Source organism: Halichoeres trimaculatus, unplaced genomic scaffold, assembly GCF_033239565.1.
Source record: "Halichoeres trimaculatus isolate MK-OKI-2021-1 unplaced genomic scaffold, fHalTri1.1 fHalTri1_scaffold_4, whole genome shotgun sequence".
Taxonomy (NCBI): domain Eukaryota; kingdom Metazoa; phylum Chordata; class Actinopteri; order Labriformes; family Labridae; genus Halichoeres; species Halichoeres trimaculatus.
In genome coordinates, this window is record NW_027437182.1 from 15,936,379 (window position 1) to 15,959,269 (window position 22,891).

Consider the following 22,891-nt stretch of genomic DNA (forward strand, 5'->3'; position numbering starts at 1 on the left):
TCTTTCTTCGTCTAGACGATCTCTGTGTTAGGCTGTAGTATCTGCGTTGAAGAAAAGCTCCTCTCCCACTGGCTGCTATGACCTAGCTACCGGACGACACTTTCCGTTTTCAAGACTGACCGCTGCGTCCGAAATACTTTTTGTAGCATTTTCTGGCTACTGTACATTCAATATAGAGACGTTTATGGTCGCATTGCCGCGACTTTCTAACCGTAGCTGCTGGCCTCTGAGGCTAGCTGGCTAGCAGAGTAGTGACAGAGTGGAGCCAGCTGGTCGGACAGCGGTACAGTAACGTTAGCAAACAGGCTAATCAGCTAGAAAGACTCAGTCTGGATTACTGTGAGTAATCAAAGGGTGCGCAAGACTGCGGGTTTACTCACTGCGGCAAAATGAAGATAACAGTGGATTTCGAGGAATGTTTGAAGGACTCCCCGCGGTTCAGGTGAGTGCTGACAGTCAGGCTTTTTTGTCTTGGTTAATTGACATTTGTTTATTAGTGGATTTTTTTAGATAGCTGCCTGCTAACCTAAGCTAATCAGCAGAAGCAGCTAGCTGTTTGCTGCCTGCCACTTTTCTATTTTTGTCACTAAGAAAGCTGGGGCCAGCTGGGGAGGAAACCAAACACAAACTCCCTGACCAGTGTGGTAAGCTCATAAGAGCAGCAGAGAGCTGTTCTGGTGCCTGGTCTCGGCACATGAATTATGCAAAGATGGGTTGTATATATTATAAATAAATGCAGTAAGTCACACTCTGTACCAGTACCCTTCATTTGCTATTGTTTAAGATGCCAGGCATACACTATGACCGTGAAGCTTTGATTAGCACCGTGCAGTTTATCCCAGTGCCATAGAGTTTTATTCTTATAGAATTAAGACAGTTTTAGTTTGATCATGACAGGACAGCACAACAAAGTTACACCTAACATGTACGAATTTTTTTTTTTCAAGTTATTGCAAATTATTGCATAATCTTTTAGGAATGAAAATCTCATTCATCTAGTAGTAGTGTGGAGACAAAATCTCACAGTTTAGAGGCTGAAGCTGATTGTTCCCCTTTTCTTTTTAGATGATGATAGCTATTGTATACCACCATCTTTGTCCAGAATTGCTAAGATCTTCCTTTATTTTTTTTCTTTGCCTACTCAAAGGTGCTTGCGTAATTCTAAGAACTCCCTAAAATAGCTGTTGCAAATACACTCCTTTCATCAGAATCTTCCTCGCTTTGATTAGGCAGTGAGTGTTCTGACAGCTGCCAGGGTTGGATGTTGTTACTTCTTCCTTTTTCTCATTCATGGAGCCTAAATATGGTGTAAAAAAGGATCGTTGCTCTAAACTTCCTCCTAACTTACTGTGCGTTTTCCAGAGATTTGCGAAAGCGCCTCCCTTCTTCCTTTTTCCCTCTTTCCTCCCACAGACCTTGCTCATTCTGCTGTTGAGACATCCTCTCTCTCAGAAACAAGGAACAGATGTTTGAGAGTTGTTTGCAGAAGAAAAGAACAAATCAGAGCATTTCCTGCAGAATCACATTCAGAGGGGTTGAGCAAAGGGAATCTTTCCCAGTGGACTCTGTAACTTATTCTAGGCTTTTCTTAACCTTTGTTCTTCTGCTTGGTTATGTGAACCCCATGATAAACCAGGGTTATTCAGGTTGTTTCTTTAACGCATGGCATTTATTGGGTCTACCAATTCAAGTTGGAACCATGTATGTGAACTTTCACCATTAATTTTTATGCCTAGTAACAGAGTGTGTGGAGTCTGAGTTTGCAATTTGTTTATGTGTGTGTGTGTGTGTGTGTGTGTGTGTGTGTGTGTGTGTGTGTGTGTGTGTGTGTGTTCAGCTTTATAGAACAAAGGGAGGAAGCTGCTTCAGTGGACTGCAGACCAATGCCGTGGTTAACAGAAATAATTCGTTTGAAAGTGAAACGTTTAACCTACAACCCTTTCTGTATGAGTAATCAACCAAGAACTGAAAAGAAACTTCTTTGATTTTAAAAGTTAATCAATCGATTAATCAGTATTTTTTAAGTAGCACCAGGTTATAACAAAAATTATCTTAGGACACTTTCCAAAAACACTAACAGCTCTAGACCTGTTAACATTGATAAAATTATATTAGCAGAAAGTCTTTGTGGTCTATATTTGTATAGCACCTTTAAAAACAAAGTCACAAGGTGCTTCACAATAAAACAAAATACAGTTAAGATCACATAAATTAAACAATAAAACAATATAAAGAAGTAAAAGGTCAATAAAAAGTAATACGATAAAAGAGGGTTATAAGAAGAGATTTAAAAGATGGTACAGAGTTTGCCTACCTGAGACCCTCCAGCAGGGAGTTCCAGAGCCTAAGGGCCCAAACAGCAAAGGCTCTGTCCCCTTTTGTCACGAGTCTAGATTTTGGTACCAATAGTAGAGCTCTGCCGGAGGATCTCAGGCTACAGTCGGCCAGGCTCATAGGGTGCAAGAAGGTCATATGAGCAGGAACCTGGCTGTTGAGGGCTTAAAAAACAAGCAGTAAACTCTTAGAACAGGGTGTCCGTGGGGTCTTAAAAAGTATTAAAAGTTGATAAATAATTTGTGGGAAAATTAAGGCCCTTAAAAAGTATCAAAACGTCTTAAATATGGTTTCTTGAGGTATTAAATTTTATTGGTGTTCAAGCTTTGACTCCTAAAGTACCCATGAATATTTCTTTTCCTCTTTGCAACTGTCCCCGATTGTGCCGTTAAGCATTCGGCCAGTTAAGTTGTCAGATTGCAATATTTCAGACAATGAACCGTGCAAGTCCATCTAGATGGCCTCGGAGCCGCCTGCTTACATGTCATCAATGACGGGCCGATGGTGGACACAAGAAGCTGATGGAAAGCAAATCACACAGTCTCAGGCACATTTCCTAAATTTTGATAATGATGGAATAAGCTCTTGTTTTTTCAGCTAGTTGGCCTTGAATAATTGCTGTTACTTGTTGTATGGGAACAAGAATAGGGGTGTCAATAAACCTGCCAGTAGTTTCATTTAGTCTTTCAAGCTTTATTCCTTCGTAGCTTACCTCATTTCTGTTTAAATTCAAACCGCAACTGTTAAAGATGGTTTGCTACCAACAGCTTAAAGTTGCGATGAGGTCTTAAAACTTTTTGAAAGGTTACTAAAAAAAGTCTTAAAAAGGTATTGAAATTAACCTCTGGGTTTCAGCATATACCCTATAAAACTAATTCTAAAACTCACAGGTAACCAGTGGAGGGCATCAGGGACTGGTGTTATGTGGTCATTTCTAAAAGTGTGGGTTAAAATCATCAATGGGTATTACGCTTGCTGTTGCCAGAGTAAAGAGCACTACAATAGTCCAGTCGAAAAGAGATAAAAGTATGGATGACTACTTGAAGTGTTCACAGGATAGAAAGGATTTGATCTTATTGATCAGCCTTAGTTGCACAAAATAATAATAATATTATTATTATTATTAATAATAATAATAATGGTAAATCTGTTAATAATATATCTACACAGCTTGAGACCACAAAGACTTTTTTAGTTTCTTCTGGTTATCATGTCACTACTTAAAAAGGCTTCAAAGCTTCCAAATGGTTAGGGTAAAAAGTTATTCTAATGGTTAATGGAGTTGGCTATCTTTCATTGTTTAGCATATTACATAACATAATATGCTCAAGTACATTTGGCTTGGATCAGTAAAAATGTCTGTGTGTGTGTGTGTGTGTGTAGCTCCTTTTAAAAAGGTGCATGTGCAGCTTTATATTGTGTGTTGCACTGTGTTTCTTTGCAAACAGAAGTTTTTTTTTTTTTGCGTAACATCAGAGATGCTGAGAATTTAAGTAAGACAACTGTACAGAGCAGTCAGAAAAGTGCACCTCACTATGAAACAGCTATTACCAATCTTTGTGGTTTTTCCCTTTCTCTCTGTTTGCTGAGTAGAAGCCTGTGTTAGTTTAATTAGGCGTAGTTATTTAACAGAACGTGAAATTGATGAGAAAGCCATTTATGCATATGTAAAAGATATCGGTAAGGATATTGCAAACAATATGAATCTTGAATCTTTTATAATTTATCATAAGCTGATCTTCAATTAATAAATTGCCTCCTAGATTGAGAAACAGATCATCACTTCAGTCATTTCCCAAGCAGAAAGCCTGAGCTAGAGCAAGCTAAGCAGGAGGGAAACTTTGCAGTCTTGTTTAGGGGAACACTAAGTGTGTGTTGGATTTAAAGTCAGAAGGGGTAATGAGGATTAGAGATGTTCTTCATTATTTTAAAAACACCATGATGCTTTCATAGTCTGCTTTTCAGCAGAGTTGTGTCTGTTTTGTGCCACCTACAGTAATTCACACTTTTTGCCGGTGCTCTGCTGCCTCTTCGAGTCACCACAGGCTTCAGATAAACTTTACAGTGGACAGTGGTTTTCTGTAAGTCAGGCTCTAAAAAAGAAGCTAGTTTTGGATGGCTTAGGAGGTTTCTCGGAAACAGGCTCCTCATTTTTATTAGACTAGCTCACACTGCCCAGTTGATATTTCATCGGGGTATTAAAAGGAGAGTTTTCTTTTAATAAATCATAGAGGCTCAGGGAAGCAGTGGCAACCTAGTGTTTTACAACCAAAGTCAAAATTAAAAAACAAAGCTCACTTTGAAACAGTTGACCAAACCTTAAACTGAAATTCTTCAACAAAACTCTTGTGTTTCCTACTTCTCATTTGAACTGAATTTAAACCCATCAGAGGATTCAGGGATCACCATTGAAAGAAAACGGAGCAGTTTACTCTTTATCTGTGCTCGATGGATAAACTCATGCCTCTCCTCTTTGTTTTCTGGTCCCCACTGATCAGATGTGTCCAGCTGTGAGATGATACATGAGAGAAACTCAACAGTGTCTGTCTCTGAGCAACACTTATTCTCCCACAAAGATCAGATTTTCCAACCTCAGGCTTGATTCATATTCCCCCCAAGCTACAACACATCTTCCTCCTTACATAGCCCTCAAATGTCAGATCTGGGGTAATATATTTTTTGTACACATTTTATTTATACATTTTGTTTGCTGCATCACAAGTTGTAGCATAAAAAAGCTTGTCTCAGCAAAGCCTTTTCCATCCTTTCATGAGTTCATTTTTCTCAACAGCTTTCTTACTCTGAAGTTTTAAGGCCACATTATGATTCCTGCACCACCTAGGAATCCATTTGAATCTTCAGTCTGCATAAAATAACAATAATCTGACAGGAATCCACTTCTCTTGACCCTCTGAAACAAGAAGTCTTGCTGAGTGTACAGCCCAGTCTCTATATTTTTAGCACCCCTTGGCCTTTAGGCGAGTCACCCTTAAAGTTTCCTCACTTGCAGTCAACCCACTGAGCTGGGACGGTTCAGAGACTCACAGCACAGTTTTCCTCTTGGACCACCATTGTTTCACTCTTATTTTCCATCCCCCACTAGTTATGTTTGGCCAGAGAAGACAGCTGAGCGGGAGAGAAAGAGAGAATGGATAAAAACATGGAATATACACCAGCGTGGAGCAGCTCTCACTCGCTCAACATCTGTTTCCATTTTGGTGTTTGCTTTTAACTTTGTGCCAGAGAATATGGAGCCCCCAAATGTGGAGAGGGTTGTTTTTAAGTGGTAATTTGGCACACCCCACTTTTTTTTTGGCTCTCATCCTCATTTTAGTTGAGAGGCTGTCTTTGGTCGTAAAGCATGCTTCCAGCCTCGAGCAGAGATCCACTAGTGCAAAAATGATGTGTTTTTGGCACTGAACCATTGTTGCCTCGTTTTGTACTTTAGAATGGACATTTGACTCTTTGCTGGCTTCTCTTCAAGTATGAACACTGAAATTCCCTTCTGACAGCTGTATAGGAGTAAATGTTTTACATATTTAATGTGTCTTTCTGCCAAGCAAGGTCCCAAAGGAGGCTTAATGTTCAACATATCCTTCATCTCAGCGCACAGATGTTTGTTAGTGTAGTGTGTGCTGATGTCTGAGTGAAGCTAAGATGTTGAAATGTTTAAACTTACAGAGCCAAAATAATAAGGGTAGTTTCAGATGAGTTAAATCAAAATCTCACGTCACAGGATTACATGATCGCCTGCTCCTGATTGATTTAGCAGATTCTGAGCCCGGCTTAGTGCCAACATGTGAAGTCACAGGTCAAACAGCTCCGGTCTCAGTTTCCCCTGAGTCATAGAGAGCAGCTGTAAAGGCAGCAGATCACTGGCAGTTGTCTTAATACAGAGCCCAGAGTCTGCTGACTGGTTTCCTATGGGAGGCCATGGACAGGTCTGTTAGCATGCTGGGCCTGTATGATTTAATGAAGCAGGGGTCCATTTCCTTTAATGGTAATTAATTAAAGCAGTTAACAGCTAATGAAATGTGAGACCTGGATGTTCTCCTGCTCTGTTGGTGCTAACAGACACAGTCATATTTCACTGAGCTTGGTGGAGCACCGCTGAAACTGTACACTTAAACTTCCAGGCTCCAAATTATTTCATACAAGCAGAAGCAGCTCAAAGAAAATGTCATTAGTTATTGTCATAGTAATTTAAAGACGCTCACAGGTAAGCTCATTGATCCTGTTCAGGGTTTTCTCCAGGACTTCTTGAAACTGTGTGGGGGTCCTGTGTTGATTTTTAAAGAATGAAGGGAAACATAGACAAACTGCAATTTCTGTCCCAAAGAGACATCGGAAAGGTTACTCCTGTTGGAGCTGAGGAGGATTAATGATCAGCTGGTGCATAAAATGCGCGACTGGATTCACAGCACAGATCAGCATGATATGTCTCCTCAAACTGATCAGTTTTAAAGTAAATACCAGAAAAGCAATCAGAGAGCACAGACCTCCACAAAGCATGTTGTGATCGCAACACTTTGGTCATCAAAGACTTTGGTCTATAATGTTGTACTTCCTTTCAGCAGACTGCTACATTTGGTGTTAGCTGCAGGTTTGTACAATAATTTGTTACCTGATAGTGTTGTAAATTATGATGACTCAGAACATATTTTATATTACAGATCTTAGTATCCAGAATATTGCCAGGATCTGAATCGTACTTTTACATCCGTCAGAAATTATCGTGACCTTGTCTTGTATCCTTTGTAAAGCAATCTGACCATTTATCATGGAGTTATATACACATATGGTGAAAATGGCCCTATCTCACAATGATGTTGATGTTGATGTGATGTGTTTGTGATGTGTCTTACATCATGACAGCATATAAAGTATAGACCTACATGGTAACAAGTAACACAGTGTAAACACTGATTAATGATCAAAGGAAGCACAGAATCATTTTTTTCCAGTAAGTGCGTGTCTTATGTGGATACATTGGAGCCATGCGTAATGTAGAGCTGAGAATTGTAAACTGCGCAGACCTGCTCTGTCTCTTATTGGTTTTGGTCATGATATAATCCTACCACTAGTGTGAGTTTTAGTTGAGGCAGTTTTGGTCACATGTACAAAAGCCCTAGATAGTATAATTTACATTTGGAACACCTGCAAAAAAATCGTACTTCTGAAGGCATGTACTGTAAGATGCACAAACTGAAAGTCTTGACTCCTGTAGTTTCCCCAGTCCCTGTTTCCTTCCTTCCACTTGTGTATGACACAGACCCTGGGATGTTGGTCGCATACGTAATTGGTGTGATGTTCATTTGTTACATCAACAGGCAGAATTTCCCCTGAGCCTGAGTAAGTGTTTATCTTAAGGTAATTACCTCATCTTGTTGATTTGTTAAAGATTATGTGTGTGATGGTGGGTTTTACCCGCCTCCCCCCTCTCCATAACACCACTGCTGCGCTCTCTAACAATCACAGGATCTACGTCAGAGCACTGAAGCTCACCCCATTCTTCACACACATCCACAGAAAGACATTAAAGTGTCTGTTTACCTCAAGCCAGTGGAATAAACTTACCTCATCTCATGACAGGTAAACAAATATAACTGAGGACAAAATGGCAAGCTGCCTTTTAATGCCAGAAGCATCAGAGGGAAGAGGACATGACTTCATACTTGTTGATTTGATAGAAATATAATTAGAAAACATCAAAGCAGAGTTGTAATACAGAGCAATTCAGCTGCCAGACAGTTGTAATGGGATTAGTTCTGGTGATTTTGGGGTTCACCTGCTTTAGGCTACCTGGAGTTTGGAGTTACATCAAGAAGGAAAACATCAAGTGTTTGACTTCTGTTGACTCATACTTGATAACAACTCTGTGAAGGGCCAGAAAAAACATGTTCTTACATTATGTGTGCAATATTAGAGTACTTTCATTTTCTAAATGAGAATATCTATCTTGATGCATTCATATATTTTTGGTTCAGGGCTGCAGTATTAAGGCAAGATGGTCATAAAACAGATAATTTTAAAAACATGACTATTTAAATGTGGTTCTTTTAGAAAACATGCCTGTATTAAAAACAACACCATCAGGGGTTTGAATATTGAAATGTGACCTTTTGATTGAGTTTGAAGCAAATTTTAGACACTTTTTTTTAAAATTTATCCCGTATCATGAAATTACAGGTCACACACTGTACATTTAGAAGTTCTATCATTTTACCTTGAACATAACTAGTAAAGTCTGCAACTCAACAATGTCTTTAAGTTAAAGTAATCCTGACGTAATAAAACGTTTGTTAGTATGTTCTCTTGCCTTCACTTTGTTTATAATTCTTACTGCTCTTTTCTATAAAATAAATGATGGCTTGATATTAGTTGTGTAGGTATTCCCCCAAATTTCAACACAATAACTAAAATAAGGCAAAATAAGCACACAATACAAAACTCGCATTGTCTCTTGATCCAAGATATGTTTCACTTTGTTGATCACAAATATATTTTTTGACACCTTAGTTTTAACATAACTTGTATGGGATTTCCATGTGATGTTTTCATCTATTATTACACCCAAAAATCTACACTGATACACTCTCTCAACTACAGATCCATCAATAGACAAAGACACATTACCATCCTGTTTCTGTTTAGAAAATACCATGAACTTAGTTTTTTTTTTTTAATTAAGGGTTAACTTATTGACATTAAACCAATATTTCAGTTTAAGCATTTCCTTTTCAATGCTGTCTATCAAAGTTTCAAAATTTTCTCCTGAACTTAAACAATTTGTGTCATCCGCAAATAGAACAAATTGTAAAATTTTTGATACCTCACAGATGTCATTAACATATGAAAGAAATACATTTTGACAGAAATGTGTGGCAAAATTGTTCATTTACTGATTCATTTGGGGATGCTTTGATACTGTAGCTAAAAACAGTAATGGTAAAGCTAAACCTTTATTTTTTAGCTTGAGAAGGAGATGCAACAAATCCACATGACTGATGAGCAGTAACTAGATTCTGTCCTGTGTTTTGGTTGAAAAATACTCAGTCATTGATACAATAATCTAATTGCTGAGTTAACTGACCATTTGATGTTCAGAGTAGTGATAGGCACAGATATTGTTCAGAACACCTGCATCAAAAAAAACATGCAGGATTAAGAAAACAGTGAAAATCTTGCAGAGAGAAGGTGGTCTCTGGGTGCCAGCCCATATCTTTGAAGTGCTGGGATCTGAGCCTTGGACCCACATAAGACTCGGCTGTTTTGGCAGCGTGGACATCAGACCTGTTCAGCTGCCTCCCTCCTGCATGGATGCAGAGTGCTCACAGCCTCCTGGCCCGCTGCCAGCCGTCACACAGAGCCAGAGAGGAGGCACTCTTTGTTTTGGATGGTGGTCACTGAATCACTGCACAAGAATGAGTTGTCTTGCAGCAGATGTAGTCAGAGCTGTGAATAACAGGTGGGAAACATGGCAGCGCAGAAAGGATCCGAGGCTTCATCTGTTGTTGTGTGATTGTGTTGGTTAGTTGTTGGCAGAGCAGGAATTTTATTCACCCACTGCTAAAATAACAGCATTTTATGGAGATGTTTACTCCAAGTTGCTACAACAACACAACAGTGCAGAGATTAAAGGGGATTCCTGGGTGACCTTTTCGCTGCTAAAGCTTCATAAATTTGAGATGGAACTGGACTGATCTGGATTATTTATAGATCATATTGAAGGTACTGAAAGTCATTTCCCTCTTTTCTAATTATTACGGTAATTTATAAAGCAAGGGTCAGCTGTAAGCTCCCTTCTGTTTTTTAAGTGAGAAATTTTATTTTGTAATTTAAAAAAAAATGTCAAATGAAAATGAAAGAAGAGAATCTTTGCAGTCTTTGAGTAGGTATCCAAAATGTTAGTGTAATATGTCCTAGTTGTGTATTTGGCTTAATTATTCTCGTTTATTTGCTTTTATTTAATTAAAATGTAAAGATTAGAGCCAGAAAAACATCACCCAAGCAAGTCGTTTTTAGTAGACAGAGGATTGGTTGGCGTGATTCGGTACGACTTCAAGTGAAACAGAACTCAAACCCTCCCTCAGTAATGCTGAATCGGCCTCTTTCTCACTGATGTGGTTTTAAGAGGCAGGCGCGTTTTCTTCCTCTCCTCATGAGCTCTGTCCTCCTTCATACCACACGTCTGTCTTTATTTAGCCCCGGCTTCACCCTCACACCCAGACGGCAGTTAAACCAGGATGTCTAAGTTCCCCAATTCATATTGTTACATTAAAAAAAAAACTGGTAATAATATGTTATCAGTTCTATTTACATTCTCACTGGAGTTAGGCCGGTCCACTCAGGCTTTGTCACCACGGGAGATTTCTTCCTCAGCTGTTTGTCGAGTCCATAAATGTGGTGGATGTGATTCATCTATGGTGCTATATGAGGAAACCCAGAAACAGTGATGTCACAGGACATATACTTGAAGGTCCTTGTGTTTGCTTTTATAGCTGAAATAACTCCAAAAAGAAAAGTTTGATGACACAGAAAGAAGATCAAAGCTACTACTGGGGGTGTCTTTAAGCTGACAACAAAAGGAATCAGTAATTGTTGAATGAAGTAGGTATTTGATTAAAGTGACATGTGGTTCAAATGCTGGTAAGAAAAAATTCCGTTTGTGCAGATATCAGGGATATATTTTTGAAGGGGCTTATAGATTTTAGGGCTGCAGCTATCGAATATTTTAGTATTTGAGTATTCTACTGAAAATCCCATCGATTAATCGAGTAATCAGATAAAATAAATTTTTGTTTAGTTAAAGAGCAGTTATTTTTCAAATGAAATTTTTTCTCTTTAAGAAATTGAATTTTCTGATTCAGCATGTCAATAAGAGCACTTGCTTTGGTAGCTCCAAAATTTGTGAACACACTTTGACACATTTTTTGTGCCTTGTACATCTCATCAAATGTTGCAGACCCAAATGGCACCCGTTTTGTAGAATGACCCATTAGTCTCCAAACTCCAGAAAAGAAGCTAGATTTGTAGCTAGTTGCTATTTTGTATAAGAGGTAGCTTGAGGGGTCTGAAAACTCTCTTAATATGGCCTCAGCTCTATTTGAAATACCACTCTTTGATCTTTTTTAAAATAAAACGATTCCTCGAGGCGGAGAAAATTACTCGAGTAATTTTTGTAATCGAGTACCTCGAATCATTCGAGGAATCGTTCCAGCTCTTATAGATTTCACAAAAAGTCAACAGAAATGCACATTTCTTCTAAAAAAAAACACCTTCGAGTGGACAGCTGATCAGACAGAACAAGCCATTTGTGGCACGCCAGCTTCTCGGAAAATATACCAATAAAGCAAAAACATACATTTTAAATAAGCTTTAGCTTCTGCAGAATAGGAGATCCAGAGTCTTCAGAAGTGTCAGGGTACATGAATAACTACTAAAATATCTACTTTTAGTGCATTTTTCAACCCACAGGTTCCTAAATTGTCATCGTAAACATGTCCCAAATCCCCTGAACATTCAGTTTCTGAAACAACTTAAGGCATAAATTCACAGACTGCTGCTGATAAAACTTGAAGCTTAGTGCTGTAGGAGAATCTGAAAAGCCCTAAACGTATTTCACCTGTGGTCTGATGTTTTGTTCTTCAGTAAGATGAGGCCCTCCACTGATTACATCTTCACTATATTAAAGTCCTCTTTTTTTCTTCTGCTCTAGAGGCGCATGCTGGTTGTTTTCAGTTAGCAGAAGACAGATATCCGGTGTTTTGCACAGAGAGCAGAATACCTGCATCATCCAGGCTCTTTTATCAGTCTGTGTGCTGCTGAGAGATGGGAGCTTACTGGTGTTGTAATGAAATTTTGAGCAAGGCAACTTGATCGTATCTCTGTATTGAAAAAGTGTTTGGATATTCAGGAGAAACAATGCTCCCTGTTTACTCTCTGGTTTGTGTTGCAGCTCTCTTTCTGATACCTTCTCCTTTATCTGTTAACATAAGAAGTGCTTATCCTCTGCACCATCATATTTTGAAAACGTTTTAAGAGGATTAAAAGATTTATGGGTTCTTTATCTGTAAGTTAGTGTTAGTGACGAGATATCCTTTTTAATGTGCTTAGCTGTGTAAAATGGATACATATCCAACTTACACCAGTTTTTTCTTGCATGAGTGCCATGTAGAAGTCTGTATCTCCACATGTTTAGTGCCTTTTTATGGGTGTGTGTTGTGTGTCTCATTCTCTCATGCTTCTTTCTCTGCTCATTATCCAGACTGGTGGACATGCTCCAAGGTCAGAGCTGTGAGGCAATGGCCCAGATTTTCATTACGCCAGCGCCCCTCCTTCTTCTTATCCCTTGTCAGCACTTTCACAAGTTCACCCTGCAGGCTCAAGTTACCAGATTGGAGAGAAATGGTGGAGTTCTCATGGTTTCATAGAAAGCTGGAAAATGACCCACTAATACAGGATTAATAAAAGCTTTAGTTGCTTATATTCTAGATCACATTTTTTTTCCAGTTTGCTTGATCTTTCCACACCCTGTCGTGGGTGCACACAGTTACACACATCTGGCAGCTACACCTGAGCAGATAAGATCAAATCTTTCTATCAGGGACAAAGTGACAAGTGCTGTCTGACAAATATTACTGCTCTGTTTATACATATTAAGATTCATTCAGATTTGGTTCATTTTTTCCAGGTTCAATATAATGTTATCATTTTAGGAACTACATCCATGTCTATTTTTTTTTCTTGAGACTGCAGCCAAATCTTTGAGGAAGGACTAATCTGGGACATGCAGCGCTGTAAAAGCTTTGGTCATCCTTTTGCTTCCTGGTAATGTTTGTAAGCTGAGCACTGTAGCGTGTCTCCTGTTTTGCTCACTGCATTAATACCAGCACAAAGCCTGATGTTTAAATATAGAAAATTATAAGAACAGGCCAAATCCTCTTAGAAATCAGATACTGAAAACATTTATGATTTTGTATGATTCATCAAAGAAATGGGCGCCTTACCTTTAACCAACTGACAAAGGCAAACAGGGCTTGTAACACACTCTTAAGAATTTACCAGGATTAATGTCAGTGGGAGAAAAGCTGACTCTTTATTGCTTTTGACCCTGAAATGACCTCTCCTCTACCTAAGACCTTGCTTCATTCCACTGTGTTTGCTTTGTGAACCAAACCTCATAAAAATGAAGACTGCAAGAGGACACTATGTCACATTGTTCCCTCGTTTCGGGCCTTTTGTTTTGAACTATCTCTGGAATAAAACACACATCAAAGACTCAGTTATTAAACTGATTTTGTTTCATTCATAGAAAGAGTCAAATTACTTTTTGTAAACAGAGCATGCTTCATGCTGCGTGGACACTTTAAGGACCTCTACTAAACATATTTGGACTGTCAATTTTTGCTGGTACAACATTTTGGTTTTTTAGCATTCCCACAATTCAACTTGCTGAGTAATGGAATTTATGCTCGTCTGCGTAGAGCAGGTTATTTCCTCATCCTGGCAGCTTAACCAACAACTTAGCATTACAGATTTATTTCAACTATGGCAAAAATGAACGAGTTGGATCACTTAAATTTTCTTTGATAGGAGTCTGTGAAGCTGATGAAGCACAGGGGTAAAAAGCTGTGCATGTCCATCAAATGCAATGAATGATGTTGATCAGTCTTGATTTTTTCTTTTTCTTGTTATATATACTTAATTTACATTACATGGAACAGTGATATCTAGATTTTTTTTATGCAATTAAAGGGGCTGTGAGGAGTTTGAAAGTGATCTTGATAAAAGCTCCCTTTTAGATGTACGCCTGATCGTAATCCACACTGTAAAATGAGATTATCAGCGCCAATATTGCTGGTTACAAGTTATTTTAAATTGCTACTTCTTAACTTCCAGGTCAGGCTGACCAGGGCCTAATTAATTTATGGCACGTGTAGCTCTCTGTGACAACACCATGCCAGATGATGATGTTGAGTAGAGAAAAAAGATAAAACACAGAGATCTGTGTTTTCTCTGCTAAAAACGATTTCTGTGACTAATTTTGTAGTGATGGTGGACACAGGAGCCTAACTGTCAGACAAAAAAAAGGACAGAAGAACAGAGCAGAAGAAAGCTAAACAGGCTAAAGGCTAATTAGCCTTTAGCTCAGAATTTATTACTCTATAACACGGGGGCTAAACTGTTTGTGATAATGTTCATTCCAACCCACATGTATCAGTTATTCTGCAGTGGTCTGTTCAAACTTGAGAGTCTATCAATAAAATGAAGAGTGAGGTTACGTTAGCTCTGCTTGGTGGATGACTGGCAAGACATAGCCAACCAGAATTAACTAACATTACACATAAGAGACTTGTCTTAGAGCACTGGACTGCCAGCTGTGCTAAATATAAACAGCTAATTAACTACTTACAAACTGACAGTGTGTTATTGTTGTCCTGTTAGCTTACAGATATGATGGAGCAACGGTCTGCTGATGTTGCTAACGTGCAGCCAGGTTTACATTTGCTTGATGTCATGTTTCAAACTGTAGCGATACGTAACTTAGTTGGAAAATACCTTACCTCAGCGTGTTGTATCTAGTAAAAAGTTGTCTTGAACAAAGAAAATTTGTTTCAATCTGATCTCCATTTAGTTCTAAAACAAACACACGCCTCACTAAAAGTAATTTACGACAGCGTGCGGAGACACCAGGCCAGAAGGTGGCGAGGGAGTGCAATCCAAACAGAGCCTCCTCATAGCATCTTTAAGAGTGTATTCTGAGTAAAATGAAAAATTAATTCCCAGGACTTCTGGTCAGTCACTTTTTTGTTGATGTTTTTTTGTTTTTTAATTCCCTTTATCCAGAAAACAACGTTTAACACATTTGCGTGCACAAACTAAAAAAAAAACAAAAAAAAATGTAAATTCTGGATCCCACCACTTTTAGCTCATCGACCCTCCTGTTTGTTCCTTAATCTGACCAGAAGTTGGCAGCCGTCTGTATGACAGCATACGAGAAGAACAAACAGCTGGAGGGTCTCCACACTGCTCTCCAGGGTGAACATCTGATCCTGCTGCTTTGTACTGACAATGTCAAAATCAAAGTGCTCCACCACATCCTGAGAGTTTCTCTTAGAAAGGTGACAGTGGTGTTTAAGTCTCTTCTTCCAAGTGCTGCTAAAGTCTACACACTGCACCTAACAATTACTTTCAAACATAGTTAGAAATCAATTCCTAAAGCTGGTGCTGAATTGAGATGTGTGAGCTTCTTCTTCTATGGTGTCTCTAACATGCTTGATTCCTGCTGCTCCTGTGGAGATGCAGGCTGTGCTCTGTCACATTTTTGAGGGGCAGAAAGCCAGAACCTGACTCCAGCCCTGCGGCATTAACCGAAATGGCAGCTCTCAGTTTGGCTGCCTCTCGTGGTCTGTGTTTCTACACATGCTTGTCCAAGCTGGAACAAATCGTAGCATGCATCATATTAAAAAAAAATGGTTATGATAGTGAAAAGACTTGTTGTAAGATGTAGTTTGAAGTGTCCTCTGTATTGTAAAAGGTGTTGGTGAAAGGTGCAACAGGTGCACAGTTATTTGTCTCATAATCATTACCTGTAACTTCAGAGAGAGTTGATCATTAAATGTGATGTCAGTAATAGCTGTGCTGCAGCTCTGTGTGTTTTATGGGTGTGCTGTTAAATGCTTCCCTCTAATGTGTGAGGTATAAAAGAAAAGAGTCAAGAAAAACATTAAATACTCGCGTTGAATCTTCACACATGGACTCTCCCACAGGTCAGCCTTTGTCTTCTTTCATGGCCGTGAAGTTGATAGTAGTAATAGTTCCAGTTCATTTCAAATCCTTTTTTTCTCTCTCCCCACAGAGCCACCATAGAGGAAGTAGAGGGGGATGTGTGTGAGTTGGAATCCAAGCTTGACAAAGTGAGTACCACCCATGAAAAACATTGCTTAATTGTTCATTTGTTCTCCTGTGTGAACCAGCAGCCTCTGCGCCCATCCTGTAAGTGGAAAGTTGCAGTTTTGTCCCTGGCCTTGTCCCCTGTATAGTCCTTTTATATCCTCAGTATACCCTCTGGCAGAGTGCCTTTGAGTGGGACTAGAATAGACTACATGCACCTGGCTTACACTTTGATTAAAAAATGTAGGTGTGTTTCAGAGGAACATGAAGAAACTTATCTTTTACACTGAAGTTAAATTGCACCACTTCTCTGTTCATTACCAGAGAATTGGGAAGTTCAGAAACACTGCAGGTTTGTTTGTGGTTTATTTGTGTTGGACTGATTCACTTTCTTTGCTGTGCAGTTAACCACCTTTATATTCTGTCACACTTTGTGGATCATTATTAGAAATAACAGTTTCATTGGGATCAGTTTTGTCTTAGATGAAGAAGTGGAAACAAAATTACCAGCAATGAATGAATCATTTTTTCAAAGCTGATGATAATACACAGAGATTTAGGTTGTATGCACTGTCAAGACAATAATCCATGTGATTTACATCAATACCAGCTTTATTTACATTCTTTTTTTTCTATATATGAAAGAGGATCCAAGAGGGTTATTAACTTGATTTTCTATCCATTTACCTGTCAAGCACAGCCAAGATAAAAATTTCCTTCATTTATTTAACAACTAAGAAACTTTTGTTGACAGCAGCAAAGAAAACAAACGCAGAATGGCGCACAAAGAATCAAACAGTTCAGAAACCGTTATTCACAGAAAGCTAACAAGTTATAGGACTACACTTTACTGTAAAGTAATGTTTTCATTGCCAGTTAATTCTCAGTTTTTACCACTGACTCATCTGCTGCATCAGAGTTCATCTTAGTCACTCAGCTCAACTTAACCAATCAAATAAGCCAGTGAAAGAGTTTGCTGACAAGCTGTGTGTAAGACCTGCAGCTTGGAAGATCCCAGTCCAATGTTCCTGGACTTAAGTCTTTTTTAGAGTCCCACCCTCATCCTCACCCTGCTTCTGTGACTCAGCCTCGGTTTCACTTCCTCTCTTGCTCCAGAGAGGAAGGATCTGCAGGAGAGTGGGTGTGTTAGTTTGCATGAATATAATTGTGTGTGTGTGTGCTTGTGTGCAAAAGAGAGTGTGTTCCTGTTAAATGGGTGGAGTTTCAAAGCAAGGGCCTCAAGTGACCAGAGTCCAACTTTGTCTGGGTGCCTCATACCTGTCACACATGATCACATGCAGCCAAAGTGAGCACATTCTTAACTGTGCTAGAATAACATGCAGTTGAAAGGGTTTCTTTGCAGACTTGGTCCAGGTGAGGTTTGCGATTTTATTCATAGATTAGGTTAAAAGTCAGACTGGACTGAATTTTTATTGAATACACTGATATGAGAGCATTCTTAATGGTGATCAAAGTTTCTTTTTTATTAGAGATTTAAAGATATGCCTAAAGGACTGAACACTGAGTGTATATCCACCTGGCACAAGTGTAGGTGCAAGGCATGTTTCTAAGCAACTAATGTCTTAGTCGTTGAGTTGGAAATCAACTGAGTCTTCTAGTGGTAAGAAAACCCTCAGAAAAATGCCACAGTTGAACATAATGTTTCTGACACAGCTAAACACAGGGCTCTGGGGTTGTGTGTGTGTGTGTGTGTGTGTGTGTGTGTGTGTGTGTGTGTGTGTGTGTGTGTGTGTGTGTGTGTGTGTGTGTGTGTGTGTGTGTGTGTGTGTGTGTGTGTGTGTGTGTGTGTGTGTGTGTGTGTGTGTGTTGGGGGGTAGGGCTGAATAACTTTAGAAAATAGTCTTATTGCAATTGCATGGGGTGTTTTTTTTAGGGGGGTTATCTTCTGCGTTATTCACTAAACACAAGGCATAAATCATTCTATAGTATGACCAACATGATATGTCAACATATAAACAGGGGGCATGTCAAATTGGTTTAAAGAGTGTGGCTTACTTAAAGAGGCTTCCAGGAGTTTGAAAGTGATCATGATAAAGTCTCCCTTCTTGACATATACCTGATTGTAATTCAAACTTTAAAATGAGATTACCAGCTTCAATATTGCTGGTTGCAGGTCATTTTAAATTGCTACTTCTTAACTTCTAGTTCAGGTGGTCCAGGACCAGACTGATCTACGGCACATCCAGGTCTCAATGACAACACTACACCGGCTGACTAAGTTTAGTTGTGTAGTTGTTAGTTGTGAGAAGAGATAAAACACAGAAATCTGTGTTTTTCTTTGCTAAAACGATTTCTAAGACTAATTTTGTAGTGATGGTGGACACAGGAGTCTAACTGTCAGAAAAAGGACAGAAGAGCAGAAGAAAGCTAAACGGCAGTATCACTCTATAACACACTCACTGTTTGTGATAATGTTCATTCCAACCCACAGTCAGCAGTTACTCTGCAGTGGTCTGTTTAATCTTGAAAGTCTATCAATAAAATGAAGAGTGAGGTTACAATAGCTCTGCTTGGTAGATGACTGACAGGACATAACAAGGATTTACAAACGCTTACACATTATGGACATGTCTTAGAGCACTGTGCTGCCAGCTGTGCTAGATATAAACAGCTACTAAACTACTTAGATACCTACTGTGTCTACTTGAGCTAACATATAGCCTGCTACAACGTTTGCTTGATGTCACATTTCAAACTGTAGCGCTATGTAACTGTATCAATAAATACCTTACCTCAGCGTGTTGTATCCAGTAAAAAGTTGTCACGAACAAAGAAAATTTGTTTCGATCTGATCTCCATTTAATTCCAAAACAAACACACGCCTCACCGTGCGGAGACTCCGTGCCAATACGTGGCAAGAGAGTGCAACTAAAACAGATCCTCTTCATAGCATCTTTGAGCAGAGCTAGCATCACCAGGTTTCAGGTAGCATTCTCATGCCTGTGCCGGTAACATTTTTGCTCTGGTAGAGTGGTTATCCACCAGCTTATTCAGACACATCGAACAACTAACTGATATCCGATCCCTAGATCAAAATATGATAAAATTCAAGATGACCTCTCTCTTCTGTGCTTGTTTTCATCCAGCTAGTAGAGAAAAGAAAAAAAAGCGCTGACTTAACTCACACATAAGAAGAACATGCTTTAGAAAAACAGTGGTCAGATTATGCATCAAAGTCAGAATGGGTGTCATAGTAGATTAAGGGAAGAAGAGAGTGAGGAAAAAAAGCTTTGGTAGTCACAAAAACTACAAAAACTACTTGGCAGCATTTTTTAGACTAAAAGAACATATGAACGTAACAACTTAAAAGGTTTGATGCAGGAGCTTGCATTTTCTGTTTTATTAACTTCTCAACTGATTGTGTACTTATCTGTGAGGAAATCACTCTAAATGATCAGATCTTAGTTAAGTTATTTTGCAGGCCAGGCTGCAGAGCCACATTCAGGCTGTGTGTCATCTCCTGTGTGGGAGTGGATGGAAAGTGGCCAGTGTTTGTTGTGAGTTTATGTAACCTGAAATTATCTTTGCCCCCAATGAGTCAGAAGGGAAAAAAGTGCCTGCTGTTAATTACCAAGAAACTGACGATGCATTTTGCTGTTCTTTGCTCCTTTCAGGCTCTACATGAACAATTCCTGAATCTTTTTTTAGCCTCATACTTGAAGTGTTTTTAATAACAGTGAAAACCCTGAAGAAATGACCAGAACTGTGTTCTTTCACTTGGTGTTATCTTTATCTTTCAGCTTGTCTCGTTCTGATATTTTTTCCCTTCTCACCCAAGTATTTCTTTCTCTCTGTAGCTGGTGAAGTTATGTATTGGGATGATTGATGCTGGAAAAGCCTACAATGCAGCCAACAAGCAGTTTGTCAACGGAATCCGAGAGCTAGCCCAGCAGTCCACCAAAGATGAAGTCATTGAGGTAAACAAAACCAACCTGGTGTTATGTGAATCACAGGAAGTCAGAACTGCTAATGTTGGCATTTCAATGTGAGACTGATTATTTATGATTGGAGGTTAAAGTTATCTATCTATCCTCAAAAATCAGCCTTGTGTGTGCTCCCAAAAAGGGAAGCAGTACTTTCTCTCCATTTCTCTTCTTACTCATCTCTGTTGAATCATCTGTTGCGACATTACTAGATTAAATCCAAATTTGACAAATTGAAGCCTGGTAAAATTTCATTCTCTCTGCTAGGTCTCGCAGAGGTCAGATGTTCTGTTTTGTTTTCTCATGGATTTTGCATGATCCAAGCACTTCCTGTCTGCTGTTGTGTATTTCACCCTAAGTCCCCTGGGTTTGCAGATGTACCACTGCATGTGTTTAGAGGGAGTAACTTAGCCAAAGGAATCCTTTCTCATAGTGTTTTTATGTGCCTCAAAAGACCACTATTTTTTAAAAAGCCTTACTTTTCTGACAGAAACTCTTATGTCTTTTAATTAGTTTACTTAAAAGTAGACTGCTATAAGTTATAGTTTTGATCATTTTCCAAGTGTATGCATTGTTTACAGCTAAAAATCTTTCTTCCTTTGATTCACCGTTCTCTTTTTTTCCTTAACAGTCCAGTCTCACAAAGTTTGCTGAGAGTCTGCAGGAGATGATCAACTATCACACGGTATGTTATCACTTCCATGTGAAACCGGATGTATTGTGGGTCTTTTTTTCCCTGTGTTTTCAGTTCAGTAATGAGAAAAGTCAGCTGTGCCAACACTCCAGAACAGCTCTGTGCTGTCAGAGCTTTTATTTACTGCAAGGAAGAATTGCAGCAAACTACAACACAGAGACGCAAGGTTCTTATAAGGGATGATTACTGTTTGTAGAAAAGCACATGAAGGAGTAAAAAATGTTAAATCAATAACAGAGTGCTCAGAGCAAGACATTTAGCATTAAACTGCTTTCACAAGGCTTTAAGCTGAAGTAGGAGAAGGTGTCTGTAATAAACAGCCTCTAGGTGGGAATTCAATTACTGCAAAAATATGAAGCAGGGTGTTGCTATAAGCGTTGATGCCTCCTCAGCAAACACCGTCCTACATAATAAAGTTGGTAAAAGAAATTTTTCTGGGTAATCCTTTCCTTGAAACATTACTTAAGTGTAGACAAAGCTTCATAGATGCTTTTAGCTAAAAGTCCCAAAGTCACTCTTGCCCCCAGCGTATGAAGTCCATGGCAGAGAGAGAGAATTTTTCTGCCTTATTAAATCTTTTCTTAGCTTCATGTGTTGTGGAGTGTTTTCAAGTTGGAATAAATCATGCATTACTGAGGTGAACATGGTCATGTTCATGTTTTTACGATGTGGCTGTCATGCTGGACGGAGCATGAGCACAAGAAGAACTGTTTTAGCCAGACATTTATAAGTATTTTTTCAGCCCTACAGCCCTTTGGTCAGATAATGCATCACTTTAATTGTTGCTTTGTACTGCATCAAACTCTCCAAGGTGCTCCGTAGGTCAGATCTGATTGAGTGGCGCTTTCTTCCCCTTGTTAGCCTCCTCAGCTGTCAGTTTCTCATGGGTGCGACACTGATGTTTACAGGAGCAGACACAACTATCCTCTGCTTGTCTGCTCTTTACGAGTCCCTTCAACACATAAAGGAGGTACAGCGTGAGCCAGAGGCTTTTCCTGCTCAGTAAAATTATTTCCCTGATCCCTCTTGTCATGTCATGTTTCAGTCAGCTCTGCAAAACATATCCAGTGTGAGCTTCCAACTAGCATCACACTGTCTGAGACATGTTTGCAAGACAACTGAGCGGGGGACAGTGCTAAAAGGAGCAGAATGTTAACAGTCTGTGTGGTTGTGGATAGGAACTTCATGCCATGGTGTTAACTGGCTGCTATCCTGATGTAATTGCTCATTTTATTGGACATGATTAAAAAGGAAAAAGCACGTGTCTCTGACACACCTTATTGTTGCCGCAGTATTATCCCTGAAATTACACTTGTGCTTTACCTGGAATGATGTAACATTATTAATTAAGTGTTATCTCACTTATCAAAACCACACACTGCTGTGGTAACCATAAATATTACCTTTAGTGGAGCAAGGGTGTGGTAAAAAGAGTATGACAGTATTAAAACTATAGTTCTGTCAGGAGCACCCTCCTTATACATTGAATCATTTATTGCCAAATGGAAACAGTTAGAAATAGTGTTGCAGCTCTGCTTTTCAGACTACTCCCTGGATTAGCCGAGCAGCCTGCCTGAGCTTTCCAGGGAGTGCATAGCAAAACCCCCATACGTACATACAGATTAAAAGGATGCATACATATCAATAGAATACATACAGAGTCTTAATAGGAGGAGGCTGGGGTGGAGGAGGAATTATTAAGACAGCAGCAGCTGGGTAGCAAAAAGGTAGCAGGGATAAGACAGAGTGAAGACATGATTTAAATATGTCACCTTGTTGTTAGACACATGCTATGATTGATTGAACATCAGCCTGTCAGCTGATCACAGCTGTGCGTGTGACTTCCGTGTCCTGCATGAACTTACGCTAACTCCATATATAATTGCTTGACAAGTTTTTGTACCGCTGAGATTATCACTCTGTATGCAAAATTCACCCTCTTTGGATAAATTTAAAACAATACTTCAAATTATGATTAAATCTGTAATATGTAATAATTGGCTGATTATCTGTATATCCATTT

At 39.1% G+C, this 22,891-nt stretch overlaps 1 protein-coding gene across 2 annotated transcripts in view; it reads left to right on the forward strand.

The window, feature by feature from the left end:
* Nucleotides 1-22,891, forward strand: part of LOC141788688 (arf-GAP with coiled-coil, ANK repeat and PH domain-containing protein 2-like) — a 50,933-nt gene continuing 28,042 nt past the window's right edge. For both annotated transcript variants that reach the window (XM_074667679.1, XM_074667680.1), the window contains exons 1-4: nt 1-442; nt 16,196-16,253; nt 20,049-20,168; nt 20,806-20,859. In XM_074667679.1, coding sequence (XP_074523780.1) covers nt 390-442; nt 16,196-16,253; nt 20,049-20,168; nt 20,806-20,859 — 285 coding nt within the window. In that variant the 5' untranslated portion in view covers nt 1-389. The remainder of the gene's footprint in view (nt 443-16,195; nt 16,254-20,048; nt 20,169-20,805; nt 20,860-22,891) is intronic.